General features: G+C 47.3%; 1 protein-coding gene across 1 annotated transcript in view; it reads left to right on the forward strand.

The window, feature by feature from the left end:
* Window positions 1–17,393, forward strand: part of LAMC1 (laminin subunit gamma 1) — a 71,126-nt gene that overhangs the window by 50,411 nt on the left and 3,322 nt on the right. Inside the window, exons 9-27 of the mRNA XM_057427468.1 lie at window positions 416–538; window positions 624–813; window positions 1,079–1,191; window positions 2,581–2,802; window positions 2,898–3,086; window positions 4,337–4,582; window positions 4,908–5,061; window positions 5,516–5,658; window positions 6,375–6,553; window positions 6,715–6,871; window positions 8,729–8,934; window positions 9,362–9,441; window positions 9,744–9,881; window positions 10,075–10,219; window positions 10,919–11,068; window positions 11,507–11,621; window positions 16,069–16,268; window positions 16,501–16,659; window positions 17,168–17,267. Coding sequence (XP_057283451.1) covers window positions 416–538; window positions 624–813; window positions 1,079–1,191; window positions 2,581–2,802; window positions 2,898–3,086; window positions 4,337–4,582; window positions 4,908–5,061; window positions 5,516–5,658; window positions 6,375–6,553; window positions 6,715–6,871; window positions 8,729–8,934; window positions 9,362–9,441; window positions 9,744–9,881; window positions 10,075–10,219; window positions 10,919–11,068; window positions 11,507–11,621; window positions 16,069–16,268; window positions 16,501–16,659; window positions 17,168–17,267 — 3,009 coding nt within the window. The remainder of the gene's footprint in view (window positions 1–415; window positions 539–623; window positions 814–1,078; window positions 1,192–2,580; window positions 2,803–2,897; window positions 3,087–4,336; window positions 4,583–4,907; window positions 5,062–5,515; window positions 5,659–6,374; window positions 6,554–6,714; window positions 6,872–8,728; window positions 8,935–9,361; window positions 9,442–9,743; window positions 9,882–10,074; window positions 10,220–10,918; window positions 11,069–11,506; window positions 11,622–16,068; window positions 16,269–16,500; window positions 16,660–17,167; window positions 17,268–17,393) is intronic.

A 17,393-nucleotide genomic window follows, 5' to 3' on the forward strand; every position in this document is an offset into this window, starting at 1 on the left:
ATTAAAATTCCACTGGAGAACAGTCCATACAAAGGCTGAAACTCTCATCACATCATAGAGGACTGCAGGTTTTCCTGTTCCCACTTAAGCTCTTTAGAAAAGAAGATTGGAGCAACTAGTTGTCATGGGGTTCAAAGTTCAGAGGATTCAAGTCAGCACTTGTGTTAGGGGCTTAGATTGGAAAATTCATAGAATCATAGAATAGTTTGCATTGGAAGGTACCTTAAAGGTCATCTACTTCCAACCCCAATATTTCCTATGTACATTCTTCTGCAGTGCTACTTTCTGAAGCCTATTAGTGCCAGTGTACAGACTGTACATTAGTTACATATGAGTGATGTGCAGTATGACATGAGAAATGTGTGCTAAGCTATGACTTCAAAGGGTGTTAATTCTTGCATGTTTGATTTTCCAGGAGAGGATGAGTGGCGTGCTGAGCAGCGTGATGGGTCGGAAGTGTTACTCCAGTGGAGTGCGGAGACCCAGGATGTATCTGTTATCTCGGACAGCTACTTCCCCATATATTTTGTTGCGCCACGTAGGTCATTTGAGAAGCTAGACTTTGTGCTGCTTGCGCCCTTTTTTGTCTGTGTGCTAACTGTAAGGATTTCTACCCCTTTCAGGAAAGTTCTTGGGCAACCAGGTTTTGAGTTATGGGCAAAACCTGACCTTCTCCTTCCGCGTGGATAAACGGGACACACGCCTCTCAGCAGAGGATGTGGTGCTGGAAGGGGCTGGGCTGAGAGTGTCAGTGCCACTCATTGCCCAGGGCAACCCTTACCCCAGCGAGAACACGCTGATCTACACCTTCAGGTGAGAGGACTCTCCAGACAGAGTAGGAGCAGCTTGAACCAAGCCTGTGGTGCCCCTGGCCTCTAAGCTGTTGAGAAAACAAACAGCGCTAATTTAGCATGGAAAAGCGGTCTTAACAGGTTAATTTGAAGCTCGCTGTCTAGCAGCATTGCATAAGTGTACATGAATTGTGTTGCAATAGCATACCACTGTTGGAAAGGGTGCTTTAAAAGATCACAGCTGTTAACATCTGAAAGCTTTGCTGATGCATGGCTCTTCTCTGCAGGCTCCATGAGGCTACAGATTACCCATGGAGGCCTGCTCTTACGGCATTTGACTTCCAGAAGCTTCTCCACAACTTGACTTCCATCAAGATCCGTGGAACATACAGTGAGAGAAGTAAGTTGCTGAGCAGAACATCATGGAAAAGAGGGGCAGACTCATTCATCTAGTGCTTGGGTGGCTTTATTGTAGGGCCTGATGGGGTTATTAATAGCTGTTATTATATAAATAATATATTTGTATAATACTGTATTTTAGTTGTTATAAAGGCATCTTATTTGGCAAAGCCTGTGGCCATTACTTTCACCTGCCCTTCCTGTGTAGCAGCTTCTCTCAGGCCTCCTGAATAGGACATGGGGAAGAAAGATGCTGCCTTTGAGAGTCTGGAAGCTGAGCACACATCAACTGCTGATTATTTGCTTTCTAAACATGGAAGCTTTGCTGTGTTGCATAGCCAGTGTCCTCCAGATTGGTAGAAATGCATAGCACATAGTCCTGAAGGACATGGTAGGATAGAGGTAGAGAGCTTGCAACGTTGGTCTTGGTTTCTGCCACACTAGGAACGGTTAACATTCCCCGTTTCCTCGTCTTGCCTTGGCATGACAAGTGGGAAGGATGAAGTCTCGAAAGCACTGCCTGTGGTGAACTTCAGTAAAAGTTTTTTATGATGACAGTTCATAAAAATGAGGCAAGAATTAGGAGCAGAAATACCTGGGTCCTTGGGCATTGTGCGAAGAAGAGTTTTTGCAGCAAGACACAAAGGATGAATTTGCATTTGGGGAAGGTGGGAAAGCTGCAAGTGTTTCAGTAGAGGTGGCTCATAAAGGTGAATGTGGGGTTGTGAAATAGAGTGGAGGAAAGGTATGGAGCAAGCTGTCCCTTGTGTTCAGTAGGTGCTGCTAATATGTGGGAGCTGAGCCTCTGCTCTGTGCTCTGGAGCTGCTGCGGTGGTACATACACACTGGTTTAAGTTAAAAACCAGCTCTGTTGTGTCCGGGCTCTGTTCTGCTCCAAGGAAGGGCCAGGGATGAGAGAGGGGTGTGCTCAAATGCCAGATGAAGGAATGGCTTGAGGGGCATAGCTGAAGACTTTGCCTCAAGGCATGGCTTGCAGATGCTTAGAGACAGTGTATTAAAATTGCTGGAGAAATATTCTGTCCTCCCTAGAAAGACAGGAATTGGTTTTGGCATTTGATTTGGAAATGGAAACTATGTGTATGCAAAATGTAACTTAATTTAGCTGACTGTACCTGCTCGCATGCTGTTCCCAGTATCTTCCCCTAGGTTGTGATTCTCAGCTTTCCTGCCCTGCACATGAACTTTGTGAGGTACATTGCATCTTTTCTCATCTGTCTAAGCCTTCCTGCAGGATTTTTACTTCTTAATTCACCTTACCAACTGCAAGCATCCACCTGTCTGTCTCTTGTACCATTCAGATGTATGTTTGGTGAAGTGGTGATGAGAGCCTTTGTGGTTACAAAGCATTACCCCTCTTGGTGCTTTCTAGGTGCTGGCCACCTGGATGATGTTACCATCACAAGTGCTCGTCCTGGACCTGGTGTGCCTGTGACCTGGGTGGAGAGCTGCTCCTGTCCAGCAGGATACGAGGGACAGTTCTGTGAGCGCTGCTCCTCTGGGTATCGGCGAGAGACACCAAGCCTTGGGCCCTACAGCCCCTGTGTGCCTTGCGCTTGCAATGGGCACAGTGAGACATGCGAACCAGAGACAGGTAAGAAGAGCCAATAAAACAGGGAGCACCAAGAAGGTCGTTCTTCTTTCTGGATTGGATGATGGAACAAACCCCATGTCTTTTGTCTGTTCCAGGCACGTGCAATTGCAGGGATAACACAGCAGGGTCTCACTGTGAGAAGTGCACTGATGGGTATTACGGAGATGCAACAGCAGGCACAGCCTCAGACTGCCAGCCCTGCCCATGCCCAGGTGGCTCCAGCTGTGCCATCGTGCCCCGCACAAAGGAAGTTGTGTGCACCAGCTGCCAAGCTGGCACTACAGGTGTGCTCCTACACAAGAAGTCTGTCATTTTTCTTTTTTCCTTTTTTTTTTTTCCCCTCTTTTTTTTTTTTTTTTGTGCATCCCATGAACTTGTAGAAATATCTCCTGCCAGTTGCAGGGCTCCGACCCTCAGTGGGCAGTGCTGAAAGCTGCTGTGTCTTCTAGTTCAAATTCATCTCCCTTCCTCGGCCCTATTTTGTGATGTGTGAGGCTCAGGGCTACCCATGTTCTTTGTGACTGTCTCAAGAACAAAAGGGAAGCAAAGGCTTAATTTGTGCAAAGTCTGAACACTTCTGTGGTACATAGATAGAGCTGTGCTAGGTTCTAATAGAGCTCTGTTAATTGCACATGGTTGGGCAGAAAACAGGATAGATTTAAAAGTGCTGGGAAGGTGGGTCAGACTGAAATAAAATTAGAAGATGCAGTTTGTCAACCAGAGAGACACTGCAGGATGCTTGCGTGAGAGGGCCAGTCTTTTATTCTGCCTGCAAAGCAAGGAAGCCTGAGGATGGTTGGCTAGCCTCCATGCTTCTCTGCTGATTTGATGCTTGGCATGGCAGAATCCAAAGTGCAGAATACCTGTAAATGCTTGAAATGCTTAGGAAAGCCCCTGATGGAGCACAGAGGCAGTTTGTGGGGGTTCCCAGGGATGCCATTGTTCCCTGCAGCTCAGGTGTCAGTACAAGCTCATTTTTACTTGTGGATATGTGATTGTGCAGGAGTTCCTCTTATCTCCCATTGCCTTCTTGGCATGTAAGGGACAAGGTGAGGGGAAAAGAGGGTTTGTGTGTGCAAGAGCTGCCCAAGAAATGGAACTTGTAGCTGGCTGGGGAGGCCAAATCTGCATAAGTGTAGGGAGTTGCTGAGTTGGATGGTTCAAGTGGCTGCCTGTGGAGGTTTGGCAGATCTTCTTGGCAGTGAGGCTTCCTGGAACAGTGATGCCCCATGGAGCTCTACCTGCTTGGACTCTTAAATTAACACCAAGTTACAACAAACAGGTTTGGCTTAAAGGAGCAGGAGAGAAAGAAGGAGCTGAAATAATTCATAATGCAAAGTTCCAGTGAAAAAGTGGCTTAAACTTGGAGATGGGGAAAGATTTGTGTGTGGTTTTGTTCACCTTTCTGGTCTTAACAGAGGATAAAAGGGAAGTAACCTGGAGAACTGACTTTGAAAAGGGGTTGCAAAGGGGGTTTGGGTGAGATGACAGCTAATGGCTTTCTGCTGCAGCATGTATTTCTGTTGCATCCCAGGCAAGAGGTGTGAGCTGTGTGATGATGCCTATTTTGGAGACCCGCTGGGTGAAAATGGTGCTGTGAGACCTTGCCGCCTCTGCCAGTGCAATGACAACATCGATCCCAATGCTGTGGGGAACTGCGATCGCCAGACGGGCGAGTGTCTCAAGTGCATCTACAACACTGCTGGCTTCTACTGTGACCGCTGCAAAGACGGCTTCTTCGGGAACCCTCTGGCCCCTGATCCTGCCGATAAGTGCAGAGGTGAGAGCTGGTTCCTTTTGCATTTAAAAATGGTTTTGTTCCTGAGAGCTGCTGTTCCCTGATGTATTGTTAGCACACAATGTCAGACTGTTGTTCATGCCTGTCAGCAGCGATGTGTGGCTTTATCCTGGCTTGCTAGTTCTAGCTCGCTAAAATGCTTGTGTTTGTGGGTGCTTGCTGCCATCGAAGCAAAAGCATTGTGCGATGCAGGGACTGGGCTGTGCGTGTTTGTATCCAGGCCTGTTCAGGGAGTGGCTAGCAGAGTACCAGCACCACAAGGCTTCTAACCTTCTGCATCCCTTCTGTATCCCTTCTATTTTTGCAGCTTGTCACTGCAATCCGTATGGCACTGTGAATCAGCAGACGAGTTGCAATCAGGTGACTGGGCAGTGTGAGTGCCTGTCTCATGTCACTGGGAGGGACTGCAGTGCCTGTGAGCCTGGCTTCTTCAACCTCCAGAGTGGACGTGGCTGTGAGAGGTGATGTTCGCCTTGCACTGGGGCGAAGAGCCTGGTTTTGGGGGATCTGTGCTTACTTTGTGCAGGAATGTGGTGTTTGTCACAAGTAGCTGGTGTGCCTTGATGCTGCTATGGGTGGGGAAGGGCAGCAGTCAAGGAGCAGCTATGAAGGCTGTACAAAAGGCCTTACTTACAAATAGCTTTATAAATAGCTTTAAATCAGGATTTTAAATAGAAAAGTGCCACGTGACTGTCTGATTGTTGATAGCAGGGGCTTGTGGGTCCCTTTTTTAGTGCAGGTACCAGATGACTTTGCATGGTTCAAAGGTTCGGTGCCTCGCTCCTGCATTTGCACAAGAAGAGTGTCTTTTGCCAAATGGAAACATTTTGCTGTGCTACTTAGGGCTCCCCCAGAGAAGGACTTCACCCATGCGCCCTTCTGTGTCACTGTCTGACATGTGGCTGCCTCCCGCAGGTGCAACTGCCATGCACTGGGCTCCACCAATGGCCAGTGCGACATCCGAACTGGGCAGTGTGAGTGCCAGCCTGGCATCACAGGCCAGCGTTGCGACAGATGTGAGGTCAACCACTTCGGCTTTGGCTCTGAAGGCTGTAAACGTAAGTCTGAGAGGCTGGAGCAAGGCACATGGGAAGGATGTTGCACAGCCAGCCTTGTCTTTATTTTCTTCCTGTCTCTGGAAAGGTACTCTCTCACCTTGCTCTTCATCACAGCAGAAGTTGGCACTTCTATGGTCACACTCTGTATGGTGAAATTTGATCTGTGTACAATAGTTTATCCCCTTTTTCTTATTTTTATAATGGGGAGTAGGAAGAATTCCAACTCACTAGATATGTACTTCTCTTCCATGTAAGTGCTTTTTATGGATCTTGTCCAGCAATAATCCTGTTTCATGATGTTTAATCTCTGCCCAGCTACTCTGCAAATGGCCTGAATATACAGATTCTATCTTGAGGAGCAACAAACCTTGTAAGCATGATTGAAAAACAGGATGATCCAAACTTTCCTCCTTGATACCTCTGCCTGTAAAGAGCAGACAAATTACTGCAGGTGGTTACAATGAAATGGAGTAGAAAGTCATAATGCTTTGTGGGAGAGGCAGCAGCAACACTTTGAGCACATGCAATGAATGTTGTGTCCAGCTAGATCTGGTGCCCTGCTGTGTGTAGAAGTGCCTGGAATGGGGCTTCAGCTGTGAGTTTGTGCCCTGTTGCTCTTGCAGGTATTTGGAATGTTGAGGGTATGCTCTTGCCCTGTGGGTCTTAGGGTATTTCTGCCTCTCCTCCAGTCTGACTGAGGTTTAACTTCCCTGCAGCCTGCGACTGTGATCCTGAGGGTTCACGCTCCCTGCAGTGCCAAGAGAACGGTCACTGTGAATGCAAGGAGGGCTTCGTGGGAAGCCGCTGCGACCAGTGTGAGGAGAACTACTTCTACAACCGCTCCTGGCCAGGCTGTCAAGAGTGTCCAGCCTGCTACAGATTAGTGAAAGATAAGGTGAGACCACAGACACTGCTGTTGGTACCACTGGAAAAGGTGGCTATATGCCTGCTTGTGGAGTGGCTTTTGTGTTTGTGGTTGGCTGGTACCTCCTGAAAGCAGAGAGGTTCAAGGTGCTTTGCTCTGTGTTATAGCTGTCCTCTGTCCTTATCATCTAGGTGGTGGAGCAGCGTGAAAGGTTGCGGGAGCTGGAAAACCTTATAGCAAATCTGGGTACAGGAGAAGAAACTGTAACTGATCAAGCCTTTGAAGAGAGATTGAAGCAGGCAGAAAGAGATGTTATGGAGTTGCTCCAGGAAGCACAAAACAGCAAAGGTGAGTTGACCTAAGCAGACATGGACCAATGTGAAATGAGCTCTTTGCTTGATGTTCCTGTTCCCCTTGGACATAGGGTATTTAACTTCAAGTCTTTGCTGTGCATTAGGATTGACAGCCATTTCATATAGCACTGACGCAGTGTATGTTATTATCAAAACAACAGTGGCTGTGCTTTTATCCCTGCTGTTCTCCCAGTGGTTTCTGTTGTAAATGCAAAGTGAAGATTTGCCTCTAGCTGTGTAGAGATGCAAGTCTTCTATGTGTTACCCTCTTCTCCAGATGAAAAAGTGGTTTTAGTTACTTGCTAAACAAACGGAAGACTTCCCAATATACTTATTGGAAAGCCAAAAAAAGTGCCAACTGCTATCCTGGGCAGCATCAAAAGAACCAGCAGGTCAAGGGAGGCAATTCTCCTCTTCTACTCTGCTCTTGTGAGAACCCACCTGGAGTACTGTGTTCAGCACTTTGGCCCCAATATAAGAAGGTCAGGGACATGTTGGAGCAAGTCCAGAGGAGGACCACAAATATGATCACAGGACTAGAGTAAGCGCATCTTCTCTGAAAACAGGCTGAGAGAGTTGGGGTTGTTCAGCCTGGAGAAGAGAAGGCTCCAAAGAGAACTTAAAGCAGCCTCCCAGGACCTAAACAGAGCCTAAAGAAAGCTGGAGATGGACCTTTTAAAAGAGCAAGTAGTGATAGGACAAGGGGGAATAGCTTTAAGCTGAAAGAGGGTAGATTAGATATTTGAATCATAGAATCAAGTGGGTTGGAAAAGACCTTTACGATCATCAAGTCCAGCTGTTACCCCAGAACTGTCAAATCCACTACTCTTATCTCACTAGAGTGTGATAAAGTCTCCCCTCAGCCTCTTTCTCCAGGCTAAACAACCATAGTTGCCTCAGTGACTCCTCATAAGGCCCTTCACCAGCTTTGTTGTTTCTTCCCTAAGTGACAAGTCAAATTCAGCAGAGGCTACCATTGCAAAAATTTCTGCACACCTGCAGCACTTACTTGTGTTTTTCTACTTGACATGTGGTTTGTAGTATGCTTCTGAAATATGTCAGATGTTCATGTTCAGTAGTTACTGTGTGCTGCAAGGTCAAGGGAAAAAAAAAAATCTTAATTTTGGAGGCCTGCAGGCTTCTGCTTATCCTTCATCTCCTAATAATGCTCTCACCTTTTCAAAGTAATTGCCCATGGTCATGAGGCATGTATCTGTGCTTTTATGGCTCCATTAGTAAGATGCTGTTGTGGGGAGTTACATGGTGGTCCAGAAATTTGGGGAAGTTTGGGGGGTTCATAGTTCCTACAGATTGGAGAACCAAGGCTCTATCCTGCCAGCTTTTGCCATCCCTTTGGTCTGGGGGGCAGATTGGGGTGGGTTTGCTATTCTGTGTATGGAGGCTCTGTCTGGCTCAGGAGTAACCACCATTGCCTATAGTGGGCAATAGTGTACAGCCCCACTATTCTTCTGTCTCTGCTTAGCTTCTAGGAGTTAAGATAAAGAGAATTTACAGAGCAGATGTTTCATATCTCTTGAGGAACAGCTCTGTTGTGTTCTTTAAGTCAATGATAGAGGTGAAACATGATTCTGGACACAAAATTCCCTGTCAGTTGGTTCCAACACCCAGCAGGATTGTGGTCTTAGTACTTAATGACTTTTCATTTCTCAAATTTGTTGTGCATTCTGATGATGACTTTGATCTCAAGCTGACTGACTTGTGAAATGGCTTTGCTGGTCATGTTTCAGTAGGGGATTAACTTACCAACATGTTGCCTGCAGAGGTAAGCTGCTGCTCCAGCTTCTTTTCCTGCTGTAATTAATTTTACTGCTGCTTATATCGTGTGTTTCAGATGTAGATCAGGGTCTCATGGATCGTCTCAAAGACATTAACAGCACGCTAACAAGCCAGCTCAACAGGCTGAGGAACATCCAGGGCACAGTGCGGGAGACAGAAAATCTGGCGGAGCAAGCCAGGGTGCGGGTGGAGGACACTGAGGATCTGATAAGCTTAGCTTCTGATATGCTTGAGAAGGCAAAGATGGCAGCTGACAATGTGGTGAGTGTGATGGCAGCTGACAATGTGGTGAGTGTGCTGCCAACTTCCCATGAGGAGAGGGCCTTTCCTTTCTGTGCCCACCGGTGTATTTCTCTGCTTGTTCTCTCTCATAGAGCAAATTTGCTATGGAAATATCTTCCTCCCTACCCAAGATCACAGGAAATAAATAAACGAAAATCCCAGTGTCTGTCATAGGTTGTATCTTATCTCCTGCTCAAAGAAACCAGCATAAGAACTCCTAAATAAATATTGGCACCTGTTTTTGAGGGGCAGTCATTGATGGAAACTCTATGGGCTCAAGAAAAAAAAAATAGAGAAATTAGAAGTAGCTTAGACACATCTCTAAGCACTTAGATCATGACAGTAAATCTAAGAAAAGATGAATAAAAGATAAAGAAGAGCTTTAAGATTTCTTTTTTTCTTTCAGTCCATTACACCTCCGGAGTCAAGTGGGGACCCTAACAACATGACTCTATTGGCAGAAGAGGCCCGTAAGCTGGCTGAAAGGTAGGCTGTGGCAAGACATGCTCCTCACACGCTGCATCAGGACCCTGCTCTTCTTTGCAAAACCAAAATTTTATTCGCTTGATAGGAAACAGAGTCTCTTACTTTTCTGAGTCAGAGACTGGCACTGTGGATGCTCAGACAGCATCTTCTGTTGCAGATGTTTCAGCACCTTCTGTATGCAAATCTGGGTGAAGGAAGGAAAAATAAATATAAAAGCTGGGAGAATAAAATCTGGAATAGAGGATGAAACCACTGCCTGACAATTCTAATGGCATTATTTTTTCTTCTGTAATCTTGTTCAGACACAAAAAAGAAGCTGATGAAATTGTTCGCATAGCTAAGGCAGCAAATGATACTTCCACAGAAGCATATCAGCTGCTGCTGAAGACCCTGGCTGGTGAAAACCAAACTGCAAATGACATTGATGAGCTCAACCGGAAGTGAGTCAGTAACATAAAGTTGGTTTTATTTCCTGGCTTTAGAGCAGTGCTTAAAATTAAGACACCCTCTATAGTATTTTATGGTTTGGATTTTGTGAGACTTGTCTTTCAATTTCATAGCTTCCCTACTCAATTAGTAAGTTCGGTTCTACCAAAAAAAGAAAAGGTAACTAGATCCTTGGTGTTTTTTTAGGTATAATCAGGCAAGGAACATTTCTCGAGACCTAGAGAAGCAGGCCAGCAAAGTGCTTGCAGAGGCAGAGGAAGCTGGAAACAGAGCCCTGCAGATCTACGCTAATCTCACCAGTCTACCTACTGTGGATTCCACAGGACTAGAGGTATGTGTGGGAAGCATCATGAATCGTTAGGGTTGGAAAGGACCTTAAGATCATCTAGTTCCAACCCCCCTGCCGTGGGCAGGGACACCTTACGCTAAATCATGTCACCCAAGGCCTCATTCAACCTGCACAGCTTTTTCTAAAGAGAATGAGTATAAGCATTACAGCAGTGTACTAGGTTGCTGGCATGCCTTGCTTGTGCTTTGCTAATGTTTCTCTGCATAGAAACAGTCTGTGAAAGTTTTATCCAACTAGGCATGATCCAGACTTGGGCATTTTAGCTTCTATGTAGGAGATGTGTGTGCAGGAAACTACATACATAACTTTCCTACATCCTCTGATCTCTGAAGGACAAAAAAAATGAGTGAAATGTTATTTGCCAAACATCTTGGCTTGAACAGAGAAGTGAAAAAAGTTCAGTTCACTCTGAAGCCTGCCGAACTGCTCCCTCTTACGTGCTCACTATAGTGCAGTAAAGCTTCTTGCGCACAAAACTGTTTGCAGCATCTGTCCTTCATTGCACTGACCCTCATGGTATTCAGAGCTTTGAAGGCAAAGTTACAACTGTAGTTGTAAGAGATGGGTACCCATCATAGCTTCTGCCTGTTTGACCATTAGAAACTATACCATGTTTCACCACCTGTTCAGGAATTCTCTAACATTCAGGATTCTGCATTTGTTTCTGATCTCCACCTGCAGAATGAAGCAAATAAGATCAAGAAGGAAGCGGAGGAGTTAGATCAACTAATTGCCAGGAAGCTAAAAGATTATGAGGATTTGAGAGAAGACATGAAAGGAAAGGAGCTGGAAGTAAAGAACCTCTTGGAGAAAGGGAAGACGGAGCAGCAGGTCAGTTCTGCTTTGTGTGCAGGCTTTTGTTCCCTGGGAAAAAAAAAAAAAGAGGAAAATGAGTAACTGGCCAGGCACGGAAGATCTGGTCTTACTCAGTCTTGGCGCTGCATATAACTTACAAGAATACTGAAGAGTGGCCTCAGAAAGGAGATGCAAAAAGTTGGTAAAACCAGTGGCATTGAGGCTGTATGAGAGAATAGAGGATGTTTGTCAGGTGTAGTGTCGTCTTTGTATTTGGAACAGTATTCCAGAAGTACCTAAATTCACCTGGTTTCAGAGGAAGCATTGCCACTCAGGGATGGACACTGTTTGTTATGGCATTGGTGTTTCAGGCTGAGCAATGCTAAATGATAACCTAGGTGGTTCTCCTCTAAAAGTAAGAAATGTTAAGGTAAGAAATGTATCAGAATGTTGATACATGTCCTGTCTCCTTAGACTGCAGACCAGCTTTTGGCTCGAGCAGATGCAGCGAAAGCCCTGGCTGAAGAAGCTGCTCGGAAGGGCAATGGCACACTGCAGGAGGCTAATACCATTCTCAGCAACCTGAAAGGTAAAGAGAAAACACTTGCAGTGAATCCTTCAATCCCTGTGTGACGTGTAACTTGCCAAGTGACAAGTATCTTGGTTAAATGGGCCATGCTATGGCCAGTACCTGGGAGTTGGTGGGTTCTTTTGGCTTTTTTCTTTAAAGAAAAAAAAGATTGGAAACCTCCTTCTAAGTTCCTTATTTAGGGTTGTAAGATATGTAGCAGGGAGAACTGCAAGCGTATATCCCCCCACACCCCAGTTTGTTCTTCATCCTTCTGATGTCAAGGTAATGAAGTTGCCTCCAGAAAGAGAGCTTGCAGTAAGGTGACTGCAGCAACTCAGACAGAGACCCCGTCCCAAACCGTGGCTGTTCAGGTCTCTGGGTGCAGGGAGTGCCAGAGCCTGCTGCTGCCAGGGGAGGGAGGACAGCATTCCACCTGTGTGAGGTGTGAGCAGGTAGATCTGCTTAGCCTGGTGGCAAAACTTAAGGAGGAGGTTGAGACACTGAGGACCATCAGGGAGTGTGAAAGGGAGATCGACTGGTGGAGTAACTCCCTGGCGTGCCAGTCGGAATGGTTCCAGGGAGATACCCCCAAAAGGGGAAGGACCCCGGGCTTTCTCACACAGAGGAGGATGGCCCGAGACAGCCCCTGCCCTGTAGCTGTTGCGCAGAGGTAGGGGACCAAAAAGATGACGAGGGTTGGAAGCAAGTTCCAGTTTGGCGTCGTGGGAAACCCTCCCCCCTTCCTGCCCTGCTTCCCCAGGTGTCCTTCCGTAATAGGTTCGAGGCTCTGGATCTTGAAGGAGAGGTAGGTGAGAATGTGGGGCAAGGCCAGCCCACAAGGCCACATAGGAAAAGGGGGTCGACTTTGCACCTCAAGACTGCCTCTGATAAGAAAGAAAGAAGGGTCATTGTAGTAGGGGATTCCCTTCTGAGAGGAACAGAGGGCCCGATATGCAGAGTTGACCCTCATCATAGGGAAGTGTGTAGTCTGCCTGGAGCCCGGATCAGGGATATCACCAGGGCTCTCCCCAACCTGGTGCACCCGACAGACTACTACCCGCTGCTGGTCTTCCAGACAGGTGGGGAGGAAGCTGCTTCCTGCAGTCTGAGGGGGATGAAGAAAGACTACAGGGCCTTGGGGCGGATGATCAAAGAGTCTGGGGCTCAAGTGATCTTCTCCTCACTCCTTCCATCTTCCACTGATGATGTGGGAAGGAATGGGAAGATTCAGTTCATAAACAATTGGCTTCGAGACTGGTGCTAGAGGCAGGGCTTTGGATTCTTTGATAACAGCTGGTTTTATAGGGCACCAGTCTGGACAATGACAAGTGGGAAAGGTTTGTCTCACAGAGGCAAAAGGATGCTGGGGCACGAATTAGCAGGGCTCATTTGGAGAGCTTTAAACTAGATTCGAAGGGGGATGGACTTGTAGCTGGGCTTGCCCCAGTAGGGCAGGACTCCAGAATTAATGAAGACTGGGAGGCCTCCTATAATCCTAGGGTGAATCGGTGTGCTCAGCTCGCTCCCTGGAATGTCTGTACACCAATGCGCGCAGCATGGGAAATAAGCAGGAGGAGTTGGAAACCTGTGTTAAGTCAGGAGACTATGATCTGGTGGCAATTGCAGAGACGTGGTGGGACAGCTCACATGACTGGAATACAGTCATGGAGGGCTATGTCCTTTTCAGGAAAGACAGGCCAGCCAGGAGGGGTGGTGGGGTTGCTCTGTGCGGGAGCAACTACAATGCACCGAGTTCTGTCCAGGGACAGATGACGAGCGAGTTGAGAGTCTGTGGGTGAGAATTAAGGGGCAGGCTGGCTGGGGGGATACTGTTGTAGGTGTCTGTTACAGACCACCAGATCAGGGTGAGGAAGTTGACGAGGCCTTCTACAGGCAGCTGAGAGAGGCCTCATAGTCACAGGCCGTGGTCATCGTGGGGGATTTTAACTTCCCTGATGTTTGCTGGAAGGACCACTCAGCAACCCAGCCACGGTCCAGGAGGTTCCTCCAGTGTATGGATGATAACTTCCTCCTGCAAATGGTGGATGAGCCAACCAGGAGAGGAGCGCTGCTGGATCTCATCCTCACTAACAAGAAGGATCTGGTTGAAGCAGTAAGGGTTGAGGTCTGCCTTGGTTGCAGCTACCACGAGATGGTGGAATTCAGGATCTTGTGTGGTAGGACTAGTAGAATACCAAGTAGAATTGCAACCCTGGACTTTAGCAGGGCGAACTTTGGCCTTTTCAAGCAATTGCTAGGGGAAATCCCATGGGCAAGGCTGTTTGAAGGTAAAGGGGCCCAAGATAGTTGGTTGACATTCAAGGACTGCTTTTTCCGAGCTCAAGATCGGAGCATCCCAACACGTAGGAAGTCAAGGAAGAGGGCCAGGAGACCTGCGTGGCTAAATAGGGAATTGCTGGGTATGCTGAAGTGGAAGAGGAGAGTTTACAGGTCATGGAAGGAGGGGCTGGCCACTCGGGAGGAATATAAGGCTGCTGCTAGAGGATGTAGGAAGGCAGCTAGGAGGACTAAGGCCTCCTTAGAATTAAACCTGGCGAGAAGGGTCAAGGACAGCAAAAAGAGCTTTTTCAAATACATGGCAGACAAAACTAACACCAGAGGCAATGTAGGCCCACTGATGAATGGGATGGGTGCCCTGGTGACAGAAGATACAGAGATGGCAGAGTTACTGAATGCCTTCTTTGTCTCTGTCTACTCTGCTGCAGGCAGTCCTGAAGAGAACTGTACCCCTGAGACCTTAGATGAAGTCAGGTCAACGGAGTGGTTTGCCTTAGTCTATGAGGAATGGGTTAGAGACCAGTTGAGCAATCTGGACATCCATAAATCCATGGGTCCAGATGGGATGCACCCGCGGGTGCTGAGGGAACTGGCGGAAGTCATTGCTAGACCACTCTCCATCATCTTTACCAAGTCTTGGGAAACGGGAGAGGTGCCTGAGGACTGGAGGAAAGCAAATGTCACTCCAGCCTTCAAAAAGGGCAAGAAGGAGGACCCAGGTAACTATAGACCAGTCAGCCTCACCTCCATCCCTGGGAAAGTGATGGAACACCTTATCCTTGGTGCCATCTTAAGGCATATCAAGGATAAGAGGGTTATGAGGGGCAGTCAACATGGCTTCATCAAGGGGAAATCATGTTTGACCAATCTCTTAGCCTTTTATGAGGAAATAACATGGTGGATGGATGATGGCAGAGCGGTGGATGTGGTCTACCTTGACTTCAGCAAAGCATTTGACACAGTCTCCCACAGCATCCTCACAGCTAAATTGAGGAAGTGCGGACTGGATGATCAGGTAGTGAGGTGGGCTGCGAACTGGCTGAAGGAGAGAAGCCAGAGAGTTGTAGTCTATGGGGCTGAATCTAGTTGGAGGCCTGTAACTAGTGGAGTGCCTCAAGGGTCAGTACTGGGACCGGTATTATTTAATATATTCATCAATGATTTAGATGAGGGAATTGAGTGTACTATCAGCAAGTTTGCTGATGACACTAAGCTGGGAGGAGTGGCTGACACGCCAGAAGGCTGTGCTGCCATCCAGCGAGACCTGGACAGGCTGGAGAGTTGAGCAGGGAGTAACTTGATGAAATATAACAAGGGAAAGTGTAGAGTCCTGCATCTGGGCAGGAACAACCCCAGGTTCCAGTACAGGCTGGGAAACGACCTGGTAGAGACCAGTGTAGGGGAGAGGGACCTGGGGGTCCTAGTGGACGACAGGATGACCATGAGCCAACACTGTGCCCTTGTGGCTAAGAAGGCCAATGGCATCCTGGGGTGTATTAGAAGGGGGGTGGTTAGTAGGTCGAGAGAGGTCCTCCTTCCCCTCTACTCTGCCCTGGTGAGACCGCATCTGGAGTATTGTGTCCAGTTCTGGGCCCCTCAGTTCAAGAAGGACAGGGAGCTGCTGGAGAGAGTCCAGCGCAGGTCAACGAAGATGATTAAGGGAGTGGAGCATCTCCCTTATGAGGAAAGACTGAGGGAGCTGGGTCTCTATAGTTTGGAGAAGAGGAGACTGAGGGGTGACCTTATAAGTGTCTATAAATATATAAAGGGGGAGTGTCACGAGGATGGAGCCAGGCTCTACTCAGTGGCAAACAATGATAGGACAAGGGGTAATGGGTATAAACTGGAACACAAGAGGTTCCACTTAAACTTGAGAAGAAACTTCTTCTCAGTGAGGGTGATGGAACACTGGAACAGGCTGCCCAGGGAGGTTGTGGAGTCTCCTTCCCTGGAGACATTCAAAACCCTCCTGGACACATTCCTGTGTAACATTATCTAGGTGTTCCTGCTCCGGCAGGGGGATTGGACTAGGTGATCTTTCGAGGTCCCTTCCAATCTCTAGCATACTGTGATACTGTGGTACTGTGAAGTGGAGGTAGCATGGTCAAAGTAGCATCCTAAGTCCCTTCTGGAGCAAGTGATAAGGATGTGTTTTGCCCTTTCTTAGATTTTGATAAGCGGGTGAATGATAATAAGACGGCAGCTGAGGAGGCTCTGAAAAAGATTCCTGCCATTACCCAGACCATTGCTGAAGCCAACAATAAAACACGCCAGGCAGAGCTGGCGCTTGGCAATGCTGCTGCTGATGCCCGTGAAGCCAAGGCTAAAGCAAATGATGCTGAGAAAATTGCCGGTACTGTCCAGAAGGTGAGTCCTTTGCAGTTCTGAGCCCACCCTCCTGAGATATTGGTATGTAGCTGTGTAAACTTCTCTATTCCAGTATTTCATGGTGAGCCCCACATGCTTTCTGCTGTATTCCCCACTAGGGAATGCAAAATGTGGCATGGTAGGAAATTGGTGACCTTTTGATGAAAAGGATTGAAGGTGGTTCTGCACCTTCACTGCCTTTTTCCATCCTGTTCCCCATGGTTGGTTGTAGAATGCTGCTGCTACCAAAGCTGAAGCTGATAAGACTTTTGCTGACGTGACGGGGCTAGCCAAGGAAGTGGATGACATGGTGAAGCAACTACAGGATGCAGAAAAAGAGCTGAAGCGGAAGCAAGATGATGCTGAGCAGGATATGATGATGGCAGGCATGGTAAGTAATGCTGGCAGGTGGCAGCAATGGCAAGAAACTTCCTTGTCCCTGCTGATGTGGCAGTGTAGTTTTTTCTCCTGCAAGGACAGCAGTGGGTCCAGCCAGTGTTCAAACTCTTCCAATTTTTAAGTGGGATTGAAAATGTGAGGTGACCAGAGGAGTTCCTCTGATGGCATTTAGCATAGATTCCCTTCTGAAATTTGAGAGTTTTCTTAATGCAACACTTTTATTTTGATCAAAACCTGACCGTAGCCCTATTGACTGCTCTGACTTTTCCTGCAAGATCCTGCTCAGTTATCAGGGATTGCCATCCTGAAATAATCAGAAAGCATTATTTGGAGGTCATCGGTCTTCACCAGCACCGTGTTGAAGATGTCAGTGTAGGAATGTTATCCTGGAGAGGGGAGCCAGGGATTTGTGTAATTTAACTGCTTGGGCAGATTTGTGAAGAGGAGAGGCAACAGCCTTTTTTGTGCTCTCATTTATTTTTCTTTTATAAATTCTGCAGGCCTCACAGGCTGCCCAGGAGGCAGAAGACAACGCAAGAAAAGCAAAGAACTCTGTGAACAGTTTGCTTTCTGTCATTAATGATCTGCTGGATCAGTTAGGTAAGACTGTCCTTAATATGATGTCTGCCTTTGAATGTTTCCGTGATGCGGCAGTCCCAGTAGGTGGCGTGCTGCTGGCCTCCCTGATAGTGCTGTGCAAGGAATCGAGTGGGCTTCTAGAAACGG

The sequence above is a fragment of the Pezoporus wallicus genome, unplaced genomic scaffold (genome assembly GCF_028554395.1).
Source record: "Pezoporus wallicus isolate ANWC-B61680 ecotype Strahan unplaced genomic scaffold, APGP_CSIRO_Pwel_v1 scaffold_7107, whole genome shotgun sequence".
In the NCBI taxonomy this organism is placed as follows: domain Eukaryota; kingdom Metazoa; phylum Chordata; class Aves; order Psittaciformes; family Psittacidae; genus Pezoporus; species Pezoporus wallicus.